This window comes from Antechinus flavipes, chromosome 2 (assembly GCF_016432865.1).
Source record: "Antechinus flavipes isolate AdamAnt ecotype Samford, QLD, Australia chromosome 2, AdamAnt_v2, whole genome shotgun sequence".
Classification (NCBI taxonomy): domain Eukaryota; kingdom Metazoa; phylum Chordata; class Mammalia; order Dasyuromorphia; family Dasyuridae; genus Antechinus; species Antechinus flavipes.
In genome coordinates, this window is record NC_067399.1 from 358743445 (window position 1) to 358758045 (window position 14601).

Sequence of the window (14601 nt, forward strand, 5' to 3'; positions counted from 1 at the left end):
TGTTTTAGAGCATTTTTAGTTGTTAGAATTAGAGCCTTTGGACATGAACAGACAATTTTCAGATGATGAAATTGAAACTATTTCCATTCATATGAAAGAGTGTTCCAAATCACTATTGATCAGAGAAATGCAAATTAAGACAACTCTGAGATACCACTACACACTTGTCAGATTGGCTAGAATGACAGAGAAAGATAATGCGGAATCCTGGAAGGGATGTGGGAAAACTAGGACACTGATACATTGTTGGTGAATTGTGAATACATCCAGCCATTCTGGAGAGCATTTTGGAACTATGCTCAAAAAGCTATCAAACTGTGCATACCCTTTAACCCAGCAGTGTTTCTACTGGGCTTATATCCCAAAGAAAGCTTAAAGAAGGGAAAGGGACCTGTATGTGCATGAACGTTTGTGGCAGGTCTCTTTGTAGTGGCCAGAAACTGGAAACTGAGTGGATGCCCATCAATTAGAGAATGGCTGAATAAATTGTGATATATGAATATTAGGGAATATTATTGTTCTGTAAGAAATGACCAGCAGGATGATTTCAGAAAGACCTGGAGAGACTTACATGAACTGATGCTGAGTGAAATGAGCAGGACCAGGAGATAATTATATATTTCAACAACAATACTATATAATGATCAGTTCTGATGGATGTGGCCCTCTTCAACATGAGATGAGCCAAATCAGCTCCAAAAGAGCAGCAATAAATTGAACCAGCTATACCCAGCGAAAGAACTCTGGGAGATGACTATGAACCATTACCTAGAGAATTCCCAATCCCCTATATTTTTGTCTGCCTGCACTTTTGATTTCCTTCACAGGCTAATAATACACTATTTCAAAGTCCGATTCTTTTTGTGCAAAATAACTGTTAGTACATGTATGCTTATATTGTATTTAATTTATACTTCAACATACTTAACATGTAGTGGTCAATCTGCCATTGGGGGGAAGGGATGGGGAAAGGAGGGGAAAAATTGGAACAAAAGGATTTGCAACTGTCAATGCTGAAAAATTACCTATGCATATATCTTGTAAATAAAAAGCTATAATAATAAAAAAGAGGAAAAAAGAATTAGAGCCTTTGAAGAAGTTTGAGTTTTTAAAATTAGTTCAATAGAGTACTGCTAGATTTGAATTAATGTAGTTGGGTCTTTCACTTACAGACTGGCAAGTCACTTTAGCTGAAATGTACTCATCTGATGAATTAAGGAATTTGTCTAAACCATAAAGCCACAGAATTAGAGCTGGAAAAGACTTCTGAAATCACATAGTTCAACCCACTCATTTTGCACATGAGAAAGCAGAAGCCTCCAAAAAATTAAGAGGATTTTTGGCCAAGACTCAGAGTTACAGGATCTCAAAATTGCATGAAAATTCTTGGAAGATCCTTAATCCAACTTAGCACTCAGTGCAGAAGTCCTTCTTATAACAAACCTAATTTCTACTTGCATATCATTTGGTGAATATTACCCAGATGTCAAAAAAAGTGTGAATTTTGAGCTTTTTGGTAGCTACCAATTGCAGTTTTCTGTTTGTGTTTTCTTGTTTTGTTGTTGTTTTCCCCCACAGTTTGTTGCTCACCCTAACTGCCAACAGCAGCTGCTTACCATGTGGTATGAAAATCTCTCAGGCTTACGGCAGCAGTCCATAGCACTGAAGTTCCTGGCTGTCTTTGGAATCTCCGTTGGTCTTCCATTCCTTGCCATAGCCTATTGGATCGCCCCCTACAGCAAGGTACAGGTACTACTGAAGACGCTTGGGATTTATAAGAGTGTTTTTTTTCTCTCTCCTTAACATGAACCATTTCATATTGTTGCCACCTGTTCCTGTTCCCCAGAACCCTACCCACAGTCTTGCTTAAGGTAAATCCTTATGTTTTCCTCTACCAAGTAAAATGACCCAGAAGGGGAAATTCTGATATTCATTACATTTTATTTCTGATATTAAAAAAGAATTCAGGATGAAAAAGTCATCCTGAAATAAGTAATAAGAGAAGTAAGAAATAAGTGAGATATATGATGAAGGGTGACAGATAACAGGAAAGAGAAATAATACACTCTTTTGTTCCCTAACAACTCAAATCTCTTTTCTGTTCTTGCCACTTTGATATTTCTATATGGCTGCAAAAGGAAAAATATAAATTTTTTTCACTCCTTTATAAAAGTGACCTCTTTGATATAAAGGTTTCCTGGATATATAGACTGATAGTCATTTGGGAGTGAGAGCATTACATGAGAGTGTTTGGCACAGTGAATAGTGAACTGGCATCAGAGTCCAGAAAGCCTGAGTTGAAATCCTTCCTATGACACACACTAGCTGTGTGACCCTGGACAAGACCCTTAACTTCTCAGTGCCTTCAAATAATTCTCTGAGATTGTAAGTTACAAAACAATTATCCCTGTGCACTGGGAGAAGGAATTTCCCATACCGAATTGCTTTCCTATCCCATCTTTATTATCCACCTTCCAAAAACATAGTGCTAGGATTGCAACCAAGAAGCCTGAGCTCTGCTACCATACTGATCATTACCTAGCTACTATGAGTTTCAGCCAGTCATTTCATTTTTCCTGGGTATTACATTTTTCATCTGTGGAATGAAAAAATTGAACTAGATGACCACTTTCCACACTAGAATTCTAGGGTTCTTAGTCTCTAATTAAAGAATACATAGTTATTGTAATATGGGGTCTGCATCCAAGGTATTTATTGTGCTTCTAGAGAGTTATGTTATATTACTGAAAATGCCTGTGGTTAGACTGATACTGCTCCATCTAAAAAAAACTATGAGAAACTTTGATGTTCCCAAGTAGAACAATGAAAAATGCATTATACTTACTTTTGTAACTTTTAATAATCCATTATCCTTAAATAGATTTTTCTTTCACCAAGTACTCTGGAGGACTTTAATAAGCTTCAATGATTCATCTTTGAATGACTCCATTATTTTTGTAAATATTCTATATATTCATTAATCTTCCTAATTCTTTGCTCTGATAGTTCTTTATTATACTTTTCATGATTTGATTCTATATCTCATATCTTTTCATTTTGCTTCCCCCAAAACATAAAAGATTTGCTTTTAGAAATGGTTATTTAATAAGGTAGTAGAATAAGAACAATAATAACAGTCCCCCAAAAAACACCTAGAGGAATATTTTCCCACAGATGGATACAGAGTCCAGGGAAAAATGGGTTCAAGCTTAGGAAGCACAAATAAAGAAATAATTCACAGCTCTATGCTTTTGGAAATCCTTTTCTTCCTTCCTGTTAGACATAGTCACAAGATTGTTGAGAGAAAAAGGCATTCTTCCATTCAGTCCATCAAGTGCCTTCTTTTCAGGTGCTTGACTAGAAATATTCCCTCACCCAGGTTGATCTGACATTCACATGTCTGGGTTTCAAACTAGTTTGCTATTTTAGCTATAAGTTATTGGTAATGACAACTTCTTTAACTCAATTTGAACATAGGTTTTCTTTAATAGTTTCACTTTATTTTATCCAATGTCTTTCCCTCCTCAATTATTATCCTTTCTTACCTATTTTAATACCTTTGATTTATTGGTTGGTTAAATACACCGGTTTTCACCTTATTAAGATGGTTATTTTAAATAAGGTGGGGTGAATAATTAAATAATTGATTCAATTGACACTCTTTTTACCTTTGAATGTAAAGATTTCCCTAAATAAAGAATCTCTGGGATTGCATTTATCCAAAGGAAAAGATAAATAATTGTTTCAGATCCTTTCTGTGAGTGAAAGGACAAGTATCCTTTCTACCTTGCAGTTTTCCCCATTTTAGTTCTGATATATCTCAGATCAGCATAAGAAATTAAATGGGAATTTGGGGAGGAGTTTGAAGTTTCAATGATAAACAAAAGCCAGAAGACTGCAAAGAAAAAGTTTAGACACTCAGAACATACGTGTATAATATTATATAATATCAACCCAAAATTTATAGTAAGATACTATAAACACTCCACAAAAAAAGACAAAATGTCTGACTTCTGGTACAAAGATAGGGCCAAGAAATTTTATGTGGATTTTTCAGATCATAGGAGTCCTGTGCACCTTATCCCCATGTTGTTGAAGGGATAATTGTTCCCAAAGTGGGGTAAAGACTATAAGAAAGAATGACAAAGACTTTCCAATTTTTCTAAGATTTATCTCTATTTTTCTACATAAGTCTCACCAAGTAGAGTCTTGTGCTAAGATGGAGTAAAAGAAGACTTTACTGGATCTGGACTTTGATTTTTGTTCCCTCCCAGAATAAATACAAACCTTGATCATGCAATCTGTGTATACCTCAGACAGCATTCTGCTATTGATTATTTCTAAAATAGAATTATTTGGCATGATAAAAAAAAAAAAACATAGCTGCTGTGTATATAATGCTTTTAGGTTTACGGAGCACTTCTTTTAAGTTATCTAACCTAGCCCTTATAACAATTCAGTAAAATAAAGTAATATCAATTCAATTTTACAAATGAGGAAACTAAAGAACATAAAAGGAGACTTATCTATGGTCATGCAGATGGTAACTTTTAGAGCTGAGATTATACCCAGGTGTTTTGATTCTGAAGTCTTTTGACTTCAAATCCAATGCTAGTTATATGGATTGGAACAAAATTGCCTCTCAACAACAGTAACAGTTGTTTCTTTGCTTGTTTGTTTTTTCAGTAGTTCTTGCAAATTTCCTTTCAAGGCATGAAAGACAGATCAATCTAGTAAGTCTAGTAAATCCAGTTTAATGTTTAAGATTATTCTCTAGTCCCCCAAAAGTTACTATAGTAACTGTAGTAACAATAGTTACTATTTCCAAAATTAATTAAAATTAGCTAGAAAAGATTCAATGAGAAATATGACAATTTTGAGAAAGTCAACTACATGGTAAATTGCATCATTTATCTTATAAAAATGGCAGTTATGACCTCTTCCTCACAGTAATGGAAAGAGATAAGATAGTGTGTTCAATTATAGCAAAGAACCTGAAATAGAAATGCACTTATTCTTTAGGCTAAGAGGTAATCTCACCATGCACTGTTATTCATGGCAAGTAGAGAGCTAACAGTCTTCAGCGTGAGTAATGGAAAGGGAAAAATATATATGTGTATATGTGTGTGTGTGTGTATGTGTATGTGTAATAGATACATATATATATATGTATGTATGTATGTGTGTATGTGTATGTATATATATATCAGACATAGAAACAAGAAAAAAAATTCTGCTTAAACAGTACTATCCTAAAAAACCAATTTAGGATTCTAATTTACACTCAATGGGGATTTTTTTGTATCTGTGGAAATTGCCATAAAATGCCTAGCATTCAATTATCATATCTAAGCAGATGATTCTCAGATTATTTTTCCTGCCCCAAATTCTCTGCTGAACTGCATTGTCACATCTCCAACTGTTTATTGTATATTTCAAAATTATATATGATCTTTTAATCTCTAAATTAGATGGCCTTTTCTCAAGCTTCATCTTTCTTGACTTTTCAAGAGTCCTTGACACTGTTTATTATCCTCTTCTCCTTGATATTCTCTTGTCTATAAATTTTCATGACTACTCTCTGCTAATTTTCTTCCTACCCCTCTGACTACTCCTTCTCAGTTCCTTTTATTGGATTTTCATTTAGGATACAAAATTGTGTCCTCTAAGGCTCTGTCCTCTGTCTCTCTATGTACTATTTCATTTTACTTGATAATCTCATGAATTCCCATAGATTCAATTATATCTCTATGCTGATGATTTTCAATTCTACTTATCAAGATCTAACCTATATGCTGACTCAGATTTCACATCTGCAATTGCCTATTGAAAATCTAAAACTAGATGTCCTATAAATAACACAAGTTCCACATGTCCAAAACTGAACTCATTATTTTCTCCCTAAACCATCTGCTCCCTATAACTTTCTATTACTATTATGAGTATCACTATATTTCCAGTACCTAAGTTACAAACTTGACACCATCCTGCAACTCTCACTTTCTTTGTTGTTCAGTCATTTCAGTCATGTATTACTCTTCATGACCTTATTTGGAATTTTATCCTGGAATTTCATCCAGGAAAGATGAATCTTCCTGATTTGAGATCCCATATTCTATCAATTGTACCAACCAATTGCCCAAATAAGTAGGCTTACAAACTAAGTATCATCCTGGAATCCTCATTCTCTATAATCTTTCATTTATAATGTATTGCCAATTCTGATCAATTTTACCTTTATTCCCTTTCTCTCCTCTGACATTGCAACCATTCCAGTGCTAGACCTTTTCACTCTGTTCCTAGATGAGTGCAACAAACTATTGATTATTCTCCTACATCAGTTGATCTTCCACTCAATTGTCATATTGATCTTTCTAAAATGCAAATCTGACCATATCATCCTTCTATTGAATAAACTCCAGTGGTTCCCTTTGTCTTTGGGAGCAAATGTAAAATCCTCTTTAATACCCTTTAAAAATCTAGTCCCACTCTTCCCTTATAAACTTCTTACATTTTACTGCTATATAGTGACTGATCTCCTTACTATACTCCATCTCAGTATCCTGTGCATTTTCACTTTACATACCCCATGCTGAGAATTCTCTCCCTCCTCATTGCTCTGTAATCCCAGGCTTCCTTCAAATCTCAGCCAAATTCACACTTTCTGGAGGAAAAGAAAGGAAAAAAAATTCCCCAATACTCCTGAATTTCAGTAATTTACTTTTGATATTAAATCCAATTTATCCTATAAATATCTTACTTATACATAGTTCTTTACAAGGTATCTCTAATTTCCCCAATTAAATTGTAAACTCCTTGAGAGTGGGAACTAATTTTTGCCACTTTTTGTATCCCTAGCATTTAGCTTAATGTTGATTCATAACAAATGTTTTCTAAATACTTGTTGACTTGATTTGAAATAATAATGATAGCTAACATTTTAATGTTTGTAAAGCACTTCATATACATTATATTTCATTTAATCCTTATATCAATCATATAAAGTAGGCACTATGGTATCAGCTACATTTTTTATAAAGGAAAATGAGACTGAGATACATTGAATGAGTCTCCCAAGATCACACAGTTAAGTGTCTATAGCAGGATTCAAACACAGAACTTTCAATTCAAGCCCAGAAATTTATCCACTTTGCTACCTCTGCCTCAGAAATTAGGAATTCATACTACAAGGCCATGAGATATAATGGAAAGACCAATGGTCTTGGAGTCAGGAGATTTTTATTTAAATTCTGGTTGAGATACTAATTAAATGAGGTCAAAATCTCAGTTTCATCATTTGTGAAATGATATAATTTATTTATTAGTATTTATTAATACTTGGCTGACTTATTGATTGATAAGTATGAAGGAAACATTTTTAAATCATAAAGTTCTCTATAAATGACAATGTTTTATTAGTTTAAAATGGTGAGAGTGTGTATATGTATTATATATGTGTGTCTCTGTGTACATATTACATATACACATTACATATGTTATATATATACATATATATGACATATATATGTATATATATTCTTTGGAGAATTGTTCTATCAGTATCCTAAACAAAAAGCCAAATAAAATTTAATCAGATCCTCCCTCCATTTTCTTTACTTTATTTTTCTTTTTTCCATTTTCTATTAGGCAAGTTTGAATCCTTCAAATCTATGGGTCAGTTCATAGAACATCAGCTTTTCAAAAGCTATTATGACATGATCAAAAGTGGGTAACAATAGCCTGAGTCATTTAGATTTACCAAAAAAACTAAATTTCTTCCAATAGCAACAAAATACCACATTTAGACTCAGACACCTTGAGAAGAGAGCTTAGAGAAAGAAAGAAAATTTTTCAGATGCAGACTGAATTCTCAGTTTTCCCAATGATGAGGAAAGTTAGTGAAAGGAAGAAAAATTGTACTGAGGAGGATTGTGTAAAGTATCACTTAAGAGATAGAATGCAGGATCATGGTACAGAGGAAAGAGCACTAAACATGGAGTCACAAGACCTAAGTTTGAATCCTACCTATCTGTGTGACCTTAGGCACCTATCTCCTCTAATAAAAAGGATGGACCAAATAATTTTCAAAGTTTCTTCCAGCTTTTGCTCTGTCATTCTTATAAAACTAAAAATAGCTTCTGGAAAGTTGACCAATCAAGAAGTCAGAGAGGTCTTTCAGAGTTGATACCAAATAGCAATTAGGAATTCTGAAGTAAATATACAAGATTCAAAATGAGTCGTACTTTTTAGACATGATCAATGATATAGCAATGCTTACCTTGGCTATCAATGGTGGTTTCAAGGGTTTTGTTTATGGTTGGTTTGTTTTTTATGGGAGAAGGAGAAATGGGGTAAAAAGAGGTTTTGTTCATTAAAATTTTAATTAAAAGTAAATAAGATTAGGATTGGGTTAGGGGATTTCTAAACTCCCTTATAAGTCTAAATTGTGCATGTGGATACTATCTCCTTCCCCAATGGAGCAGAAGAGTAATTGAGTATGAATGTAAAATAAGATACAACAGACATGGTCAATCAATTAATTTTGTTTGCTTCACTGTATTTTTTTTTAAAGAGGGGATCAAGTATAAATAGGGGCAGCTAGATGGCACAATGGATAGAACTCCAGAGCTGGAGTCAGGAAAACTCATCTATTTGAGTTAAAATAGCCTCAGCCTAGCTATAAATCACTTAATCCTGTTTGCTTCAGTTTCCTCAATTGCAAAATGAGCTGGAGAAGGAAATGGCAAATCACTCTCATATGTTTGCTAAGAAAACCTCAATGGAGTCACAAAGACTCAATTGAAAACAAATGAACAATAACAAAAAGAATAAATAAAACATTTACTTAAAAAAGGAGAAACATGTAAGATATCTTGTACATATGTAGAGATTCCTAAATTACCTATCAATTTCCCCCAAAAAATGTTACAAATGAAATCTAAAATTCTAAAGCTTCTAGGAAGTCTAAAAATGGAGCATTAAATGTCCTTACAATCAGGTCAATAAAACCACATATCCTTTATTTTTATAGTTTCTATGTGTGGTTTTGTGTTCTCAGTTTAAACCTGATATATCAAAATCCTGGGCCAGAGTATAGAAGAATATACGTTAGTCAAAAGAATAAGGATAGTAAAAGTGGGAAGTGAGAAGAGAAGTAACTTTGTATATTAAAAAGATATAATAATGTGAGTCCAGAACCAGAGCAGTAAAGCATGAAAGAATGTTTTTGGTAAACTTAAAAGGAAAAACAGAACTGATTTTCATTTTGAAATATACTAAAGACCACCTTGTCAAAAGGAGAAAGAAATGAGGAATTTGGGAAATAGATATCAGATATATCACAGAGGCATGATATAGTAATGATTAGAGACCAGCTATTCTCAAATTTCATGGTATTTACTAAACTAGCTAGTCTTACCTTGTCTTAGTGATAATTTCATCCTTTAATGAGTTAAAGAATCTACAAAAGGGAATTCCACTCGGAATCTGATTCACACTAACAGAAAGACTGGTTGTGGGAGCTTTAATGGAGTGTTTCTCCTTCATTACAGAGTTTGTTATAGAGAAATAGAGGGGGGGAAGACATCATCTAGCATACACTCTAGATTTTGGAAAGCAGAATTCAAGGTATAAAGAAAACGCATAGATAGGATTCTATGGACTAAAAATTTTCAGGGGAAGAAATCAACCTGGGAGGGATGACAGATGTTCAAGAATGGCAATCTAAAGACACAAAGGGAGAAGATTCTAGTGGGACTTCTCTTAAGATGGATTTACAGGAAAGCCATCAACCAACTGAGATTTTAAAAAATGGAAGCAAGACCAGGCAGCAAATGATAAATATAAAACTGTGACAGTCCTATAAACAGTGTCAGAAATGATAAAGATAAAAATAATCTGAAGTTCCCAAGGGAAGGTAAGAACAAAAGGGAGTTTCTAAAATTATATTGAAAGAAATAGAAGGATTAAAAAAAGGAATAGAACTTTTGCTTGGAGTGAATGGGATGCTAACTGACAATAGAAGAAAGATAGTTTTTGTTTACCATTCTTGTTTTGGTTTTTTTTTTTGTTGTTGTTGTTGTTGTTGTTTTTTGGGGGGGGGGGGGTGTTTGCTTTTCTTACCTTGTCTTTTCTCCCAAAGGAGAATGACATAGCAAGACAAAAAATGACCAAATGTCCTTGATAAATAAGGAAACATTAAGAGAACACTGAGCTTTCTACTCGCCCTTGAAGATTTCAAGTCACCTGACTTAGAAGAGTTACATCTTCAGATTCTGAAAGAACTGTCATTTCTATTTAAAAGATCATGGAAATGGAAAAGGTATTAAAATTTTATCAAAAGTTTGGAAATAGGCATATAGTGACCCATTTTCAAAAAAAAAGGTAGAGAACAGAGTCAAACTTTGTAAGACAATGATTTTTGTCTCTGATTGTTAGGAAAATTCTTGAGAGCATACTTAAAGATATTTGGTAGATATCTAGAAAGGCAACTGTTATTATAAAAAGCCAACATGGCTTCACTAAGTATTAGTCTTTCCAAAAAAAAAAACCTCCTAATTGTCTTTTATGACAGGATTACTAAAGAAATAGATGAGAATGCTGTGGCTAACTAGATTTTAATAAACTTTTTATAAAACATTTCATACTATTCTCATGGAACAATTAAGATTAGGCTATAATGCACTTAGATGGATCCCAAACTCTTTGAACAATGACCAGACTCAAAGATTAGTTGTTCATAGTTCAATATTAATTTGGCAGGAAATCTCCAAAGGAGATTTCCTGCTTCAGGTATATATGTATGTTTATCAACTTTGCAGATGACACAAAGATGAGAGGAATAACTAACATATTATATGATAAAAGTCAGGACACATAAGGATCTTGATAGGCCACAAAATGGAGATGAATTTAATTGGATGAAATTCAAAAAAATTTACCTGGGTTCAAAAGCTATCAGTTCCCCAAACATAAGAGGACAGACAAGAGTTGATCTAAAAACGATCTGGGAGTCAATAGATCTCAAACAATAGGAGTTAGCAGCATGATGTGGCAGCCAAAAGAAACATAATGCAATCTAAGGCTATATTAGAAAGGACATAATTTTCAGGAACAGAGATAGGATAATCCCTTTTCCTCTATCCTTGGCAAATAATATGTGGAGTTTTAGGTTCAGTTCTTGGTACTGTTAACATACATTAATGATTTAATTTTAAATAATATTGATAATCTTAAGTATATCCAGAAGAAGACAACCAAGGTGGTAGAAGCCTTGAATTCTTAATATATAAAGATTATTTGAAGGAATTGGATATGTTCATACTGAAGAAAAAAAATTCTAATTTTGCTAAAGTGTTTGAAGGGATATCACATGGAAAGGAGGTTAAATTTATTCTCTTTGACTCCAGGGGACAAAACTAGATATAATGGGTAGAAATTGCAAAAAGATCAATTAAGACTTGATGTCAAAAAATGGAATGTCTTGGGATGTTGTCCCTCTTTGGATATCTTCAAGCAGAGGCTAGAAAGTCACTCATCAAAGATTTTATAGAGTATGGATTGACCTAAAATACACCTAGACAATTCTTACATATCTTAAATTGTTCAGTTCTCTAGTTCAGTGTGCTGATTGTGGAAATAAGCTTTTTTCCTGGTGATATCACTCATTGAGAAGAAAGATTTCTCCATTAAAGGGAAGATCAGGCTAACCTAAAGACAACCTCAAAAATAAGCAAAATACTCACATACTGACTGAAAACATTTCTTTACAAATTTCTTAACCTTGCTTTTGGAATAGCACTTGCTTAATCTGTCTGGCTTTCATTTATAATGATGACAATAAACAATCTTTAAAGTTCTGTCCAGCTCAAATGTATTATGAACTACCAATCTGTATATTAACTAATTGTGTCCATGGTAGGGTTTCTGTTATCAATCTAACAACTTGTTTATTTGTTGAGGGTGTCTGTCTCCATTAGGAGCTATTGGGCCATCAAAAATACCTCTGAGAAAATGAACCATTATGCTTATGTATGCTGTTTTGTGCATAAGTTAAATTGATTATTATTTGTTTTAAGATCCAATTTTATTGATTACTGGTGTGGGTTTAGTGAAATGCATTCTTGATACACACAGGTACATTTGATAATTTTTTCATTTAAAAAATAAAATTTAAATTGTATGTTATTATGATGCTTTATGTTAATTAATATCAAATTCAAATTTGCAATATTTATTATCATTCTTATAGGACCAAACATAGATTTAGAGCTGAAAGGGATAAGAAAGATCATTCGGTCCAACCTCTTTCTTTTACAAATGAAAAAATTTAGGCTGGAAGAGGGGAAGAAAGCTATCCAAATAAGTCCTCCTAATAGAAGATGTTATCTTTTTGTCATACCTTTTATTGTTTAATCATCCTTAAAAATTATTCACATAACCTCTTTATAAAAGACTAGAAATAGCACCAGAAGCTTGTTTTTTATCTTTGAAGTGAATAGTCATTCAAAGATGGTAGCTATCTAACTAATCTCATTTGAAGAAATATCAAAATATAGAAATATATACCAGTAAAGGAAGCATCTTGATCTTGGAGCTATTTGAGGAACTGTTCTTGTTTGTAACAAGAGATTATTTGAAGCAAGTATTCTTGAGTGGTTTTGATCTCTGTACAAATGAGAAGTAAAAGCCTCTATGGACAGGGGTTCCCTATCCTTCCCATCATGTTCAAATCCCACTTGTCATCAGAAATGAAACTCAGCAGGTTCCAACAAGTGAATACTATTAAACTTTTAGGGAATATCAATAAATGATGGCAAATAACCTTAGGAAGTCAAAATTACAAGGGACTTTAGAGCTCATCTTTTATTTCTGGGATATATTTTTGTTGCTGGAGCTTCACTACCATATAGAAAATGTAAATATGATTTATATACATATAAAATATGTATTTCTATAGTCTCTCCATAGGTGAGAAGCATTGTGGAATAGGAGATAGAGGTTGTCTTAAAGCCACTTTGACCTGGACTGAAGTCCCTTCTCTGACATATTCTGGTTGTGTGATCCTGGACAAGGCATGTAACCTTGAAGTATTTTTTGAAACTGGAAATTGCAAAAGTTGCAAACTGCATTAGTAGAAAGAAATCCTCTCTTGGAAATTCTCTATAATAATAAAATCAGAGTTGCAATTCCTTCTCTATAGGTATATTCAATTATGTTTATAAACTAGTCACAAGACTCATTAAGAAAGATCAGTAAACAACATCAAAGACTCATCTCTTGCTTTTACAGTAGATTTCTAATTTATCACAGTAGCAATTAAATGACTTGAAAGAATATCAAAGTATTGCCTCTATCAACCAAGACAAACAAATAAGAAATCACCAATGGAGAAGTGATATTTGGCTGTTCAAGAACTGAAACGATTTAAAGAGTGGGTCACACATGTATATGCAGCATAGTATATTGAATAAAAATGATGGACTTGGAGCTGAAAGGGTACTTCAATTCTGCTTCAGATACAAAGTTCTCCAACTCTAAAGAAGTCACTTAAACATCTCTGATCTTCAGCTTCCTCATTGGGATCAAAGCACTTACCATTCAGTAATTAGAAGGATCAATAGATCCTTCACGTCTATAGTGAGAATTGAATGAATTAATTACATAAAATATTTTATGAACCTTAAAATATTATATAAATTACTGCTATTGTTATGCATGGTACAATGTGGTGTAAGTCAAAGAACACTGAATTTGAAGTCATAATACCTGAGTTTGAATCCCACCTCTCTTTTATTATATGCTTTATGACCTTAATTTCTTAGTTTTCTCATCTGTAATCTGGGGATGATAAAACTTTTATGACCTACCTCAGAGAGTTGTGAGGAAAGTGCTTTCAAACCTTAAATATGTCAAAACTTTAAGGATTCATACTTTTGTCAGTATGGGTACTTCTACTGCCAGCATGGAATGTAATATTTCAATGCTCTAAGTCAGTTTTTATGAGTTGCCATGCCTAAAATACTTATTACCCTCCAGGGTAATATTAAGTAGAATGGGAGGAGGGAGAGAGTAAAGGCATTTGGAGAAGAAAGCAGTAGCAGCTGGGGCAATCAGAGATTAGTACCTGAGCTGCGTCTTCAAGGAAAACAAAACCTCTGAGAGACAAAAGGAGAGAATGTCCCTCAGGCCTGGAAGACAGTCTATATAAATTTACAAAGGTCAGAGATTAAATGTCAAGATTTAGATAATGAGAGCATTTACAGGTAACCGGAAAAGAATTGGCAGGAAGGGAAAGATTAAAATTAAGAGAAGGAAAAAAAAGCCCCCAGAGCAAACAAAAAGGAATGGAAACAAAGATAGAGAGGCTGGCATTGGCCACCCTTTTCTCAAAAACCAGAGTAATGGAGGAGATTTTGAGATATGATGAAGGATAAATAAGAGAACTCATAGTGGATGGTTTCAACTTTTTCAATAAAATAGAAACAAAAGTGGATTTTTATTTGCCTTTTTTTTTTTTTTTTTTTTTTACTTGGGGGTTTTTTTGGGAAGGCAATCGGGGCTAAACAACTTGCCTAAACTGTGATAAGATTTGAACTCAGG

The 14601-nt window shown here is 33.4% G+C and overlaps 1 protein-coding gene across 1 annotated transcript in view; it reads left to right on the forward strand.

Moving 5' to 3' along the window:
* Nucleotides 1-14601, forward strand: part of TRPC7 (transient receptor potential cation channel subfamily C member 7) — a 283142-nt gene that overhangs the window by 162808 nt on the left and 105733 nt on the right. Inside the window, exon 4 of the mRNA XM_051973682.1 lies at nt 1579-1743. Within this exon, the coding sequence (XP_051829642.1) occupies nt 1579-1743 (165 nt within the window). The remainder of the gene's footprint in view (nt 1-1578; nt 1744-14601) is intronic.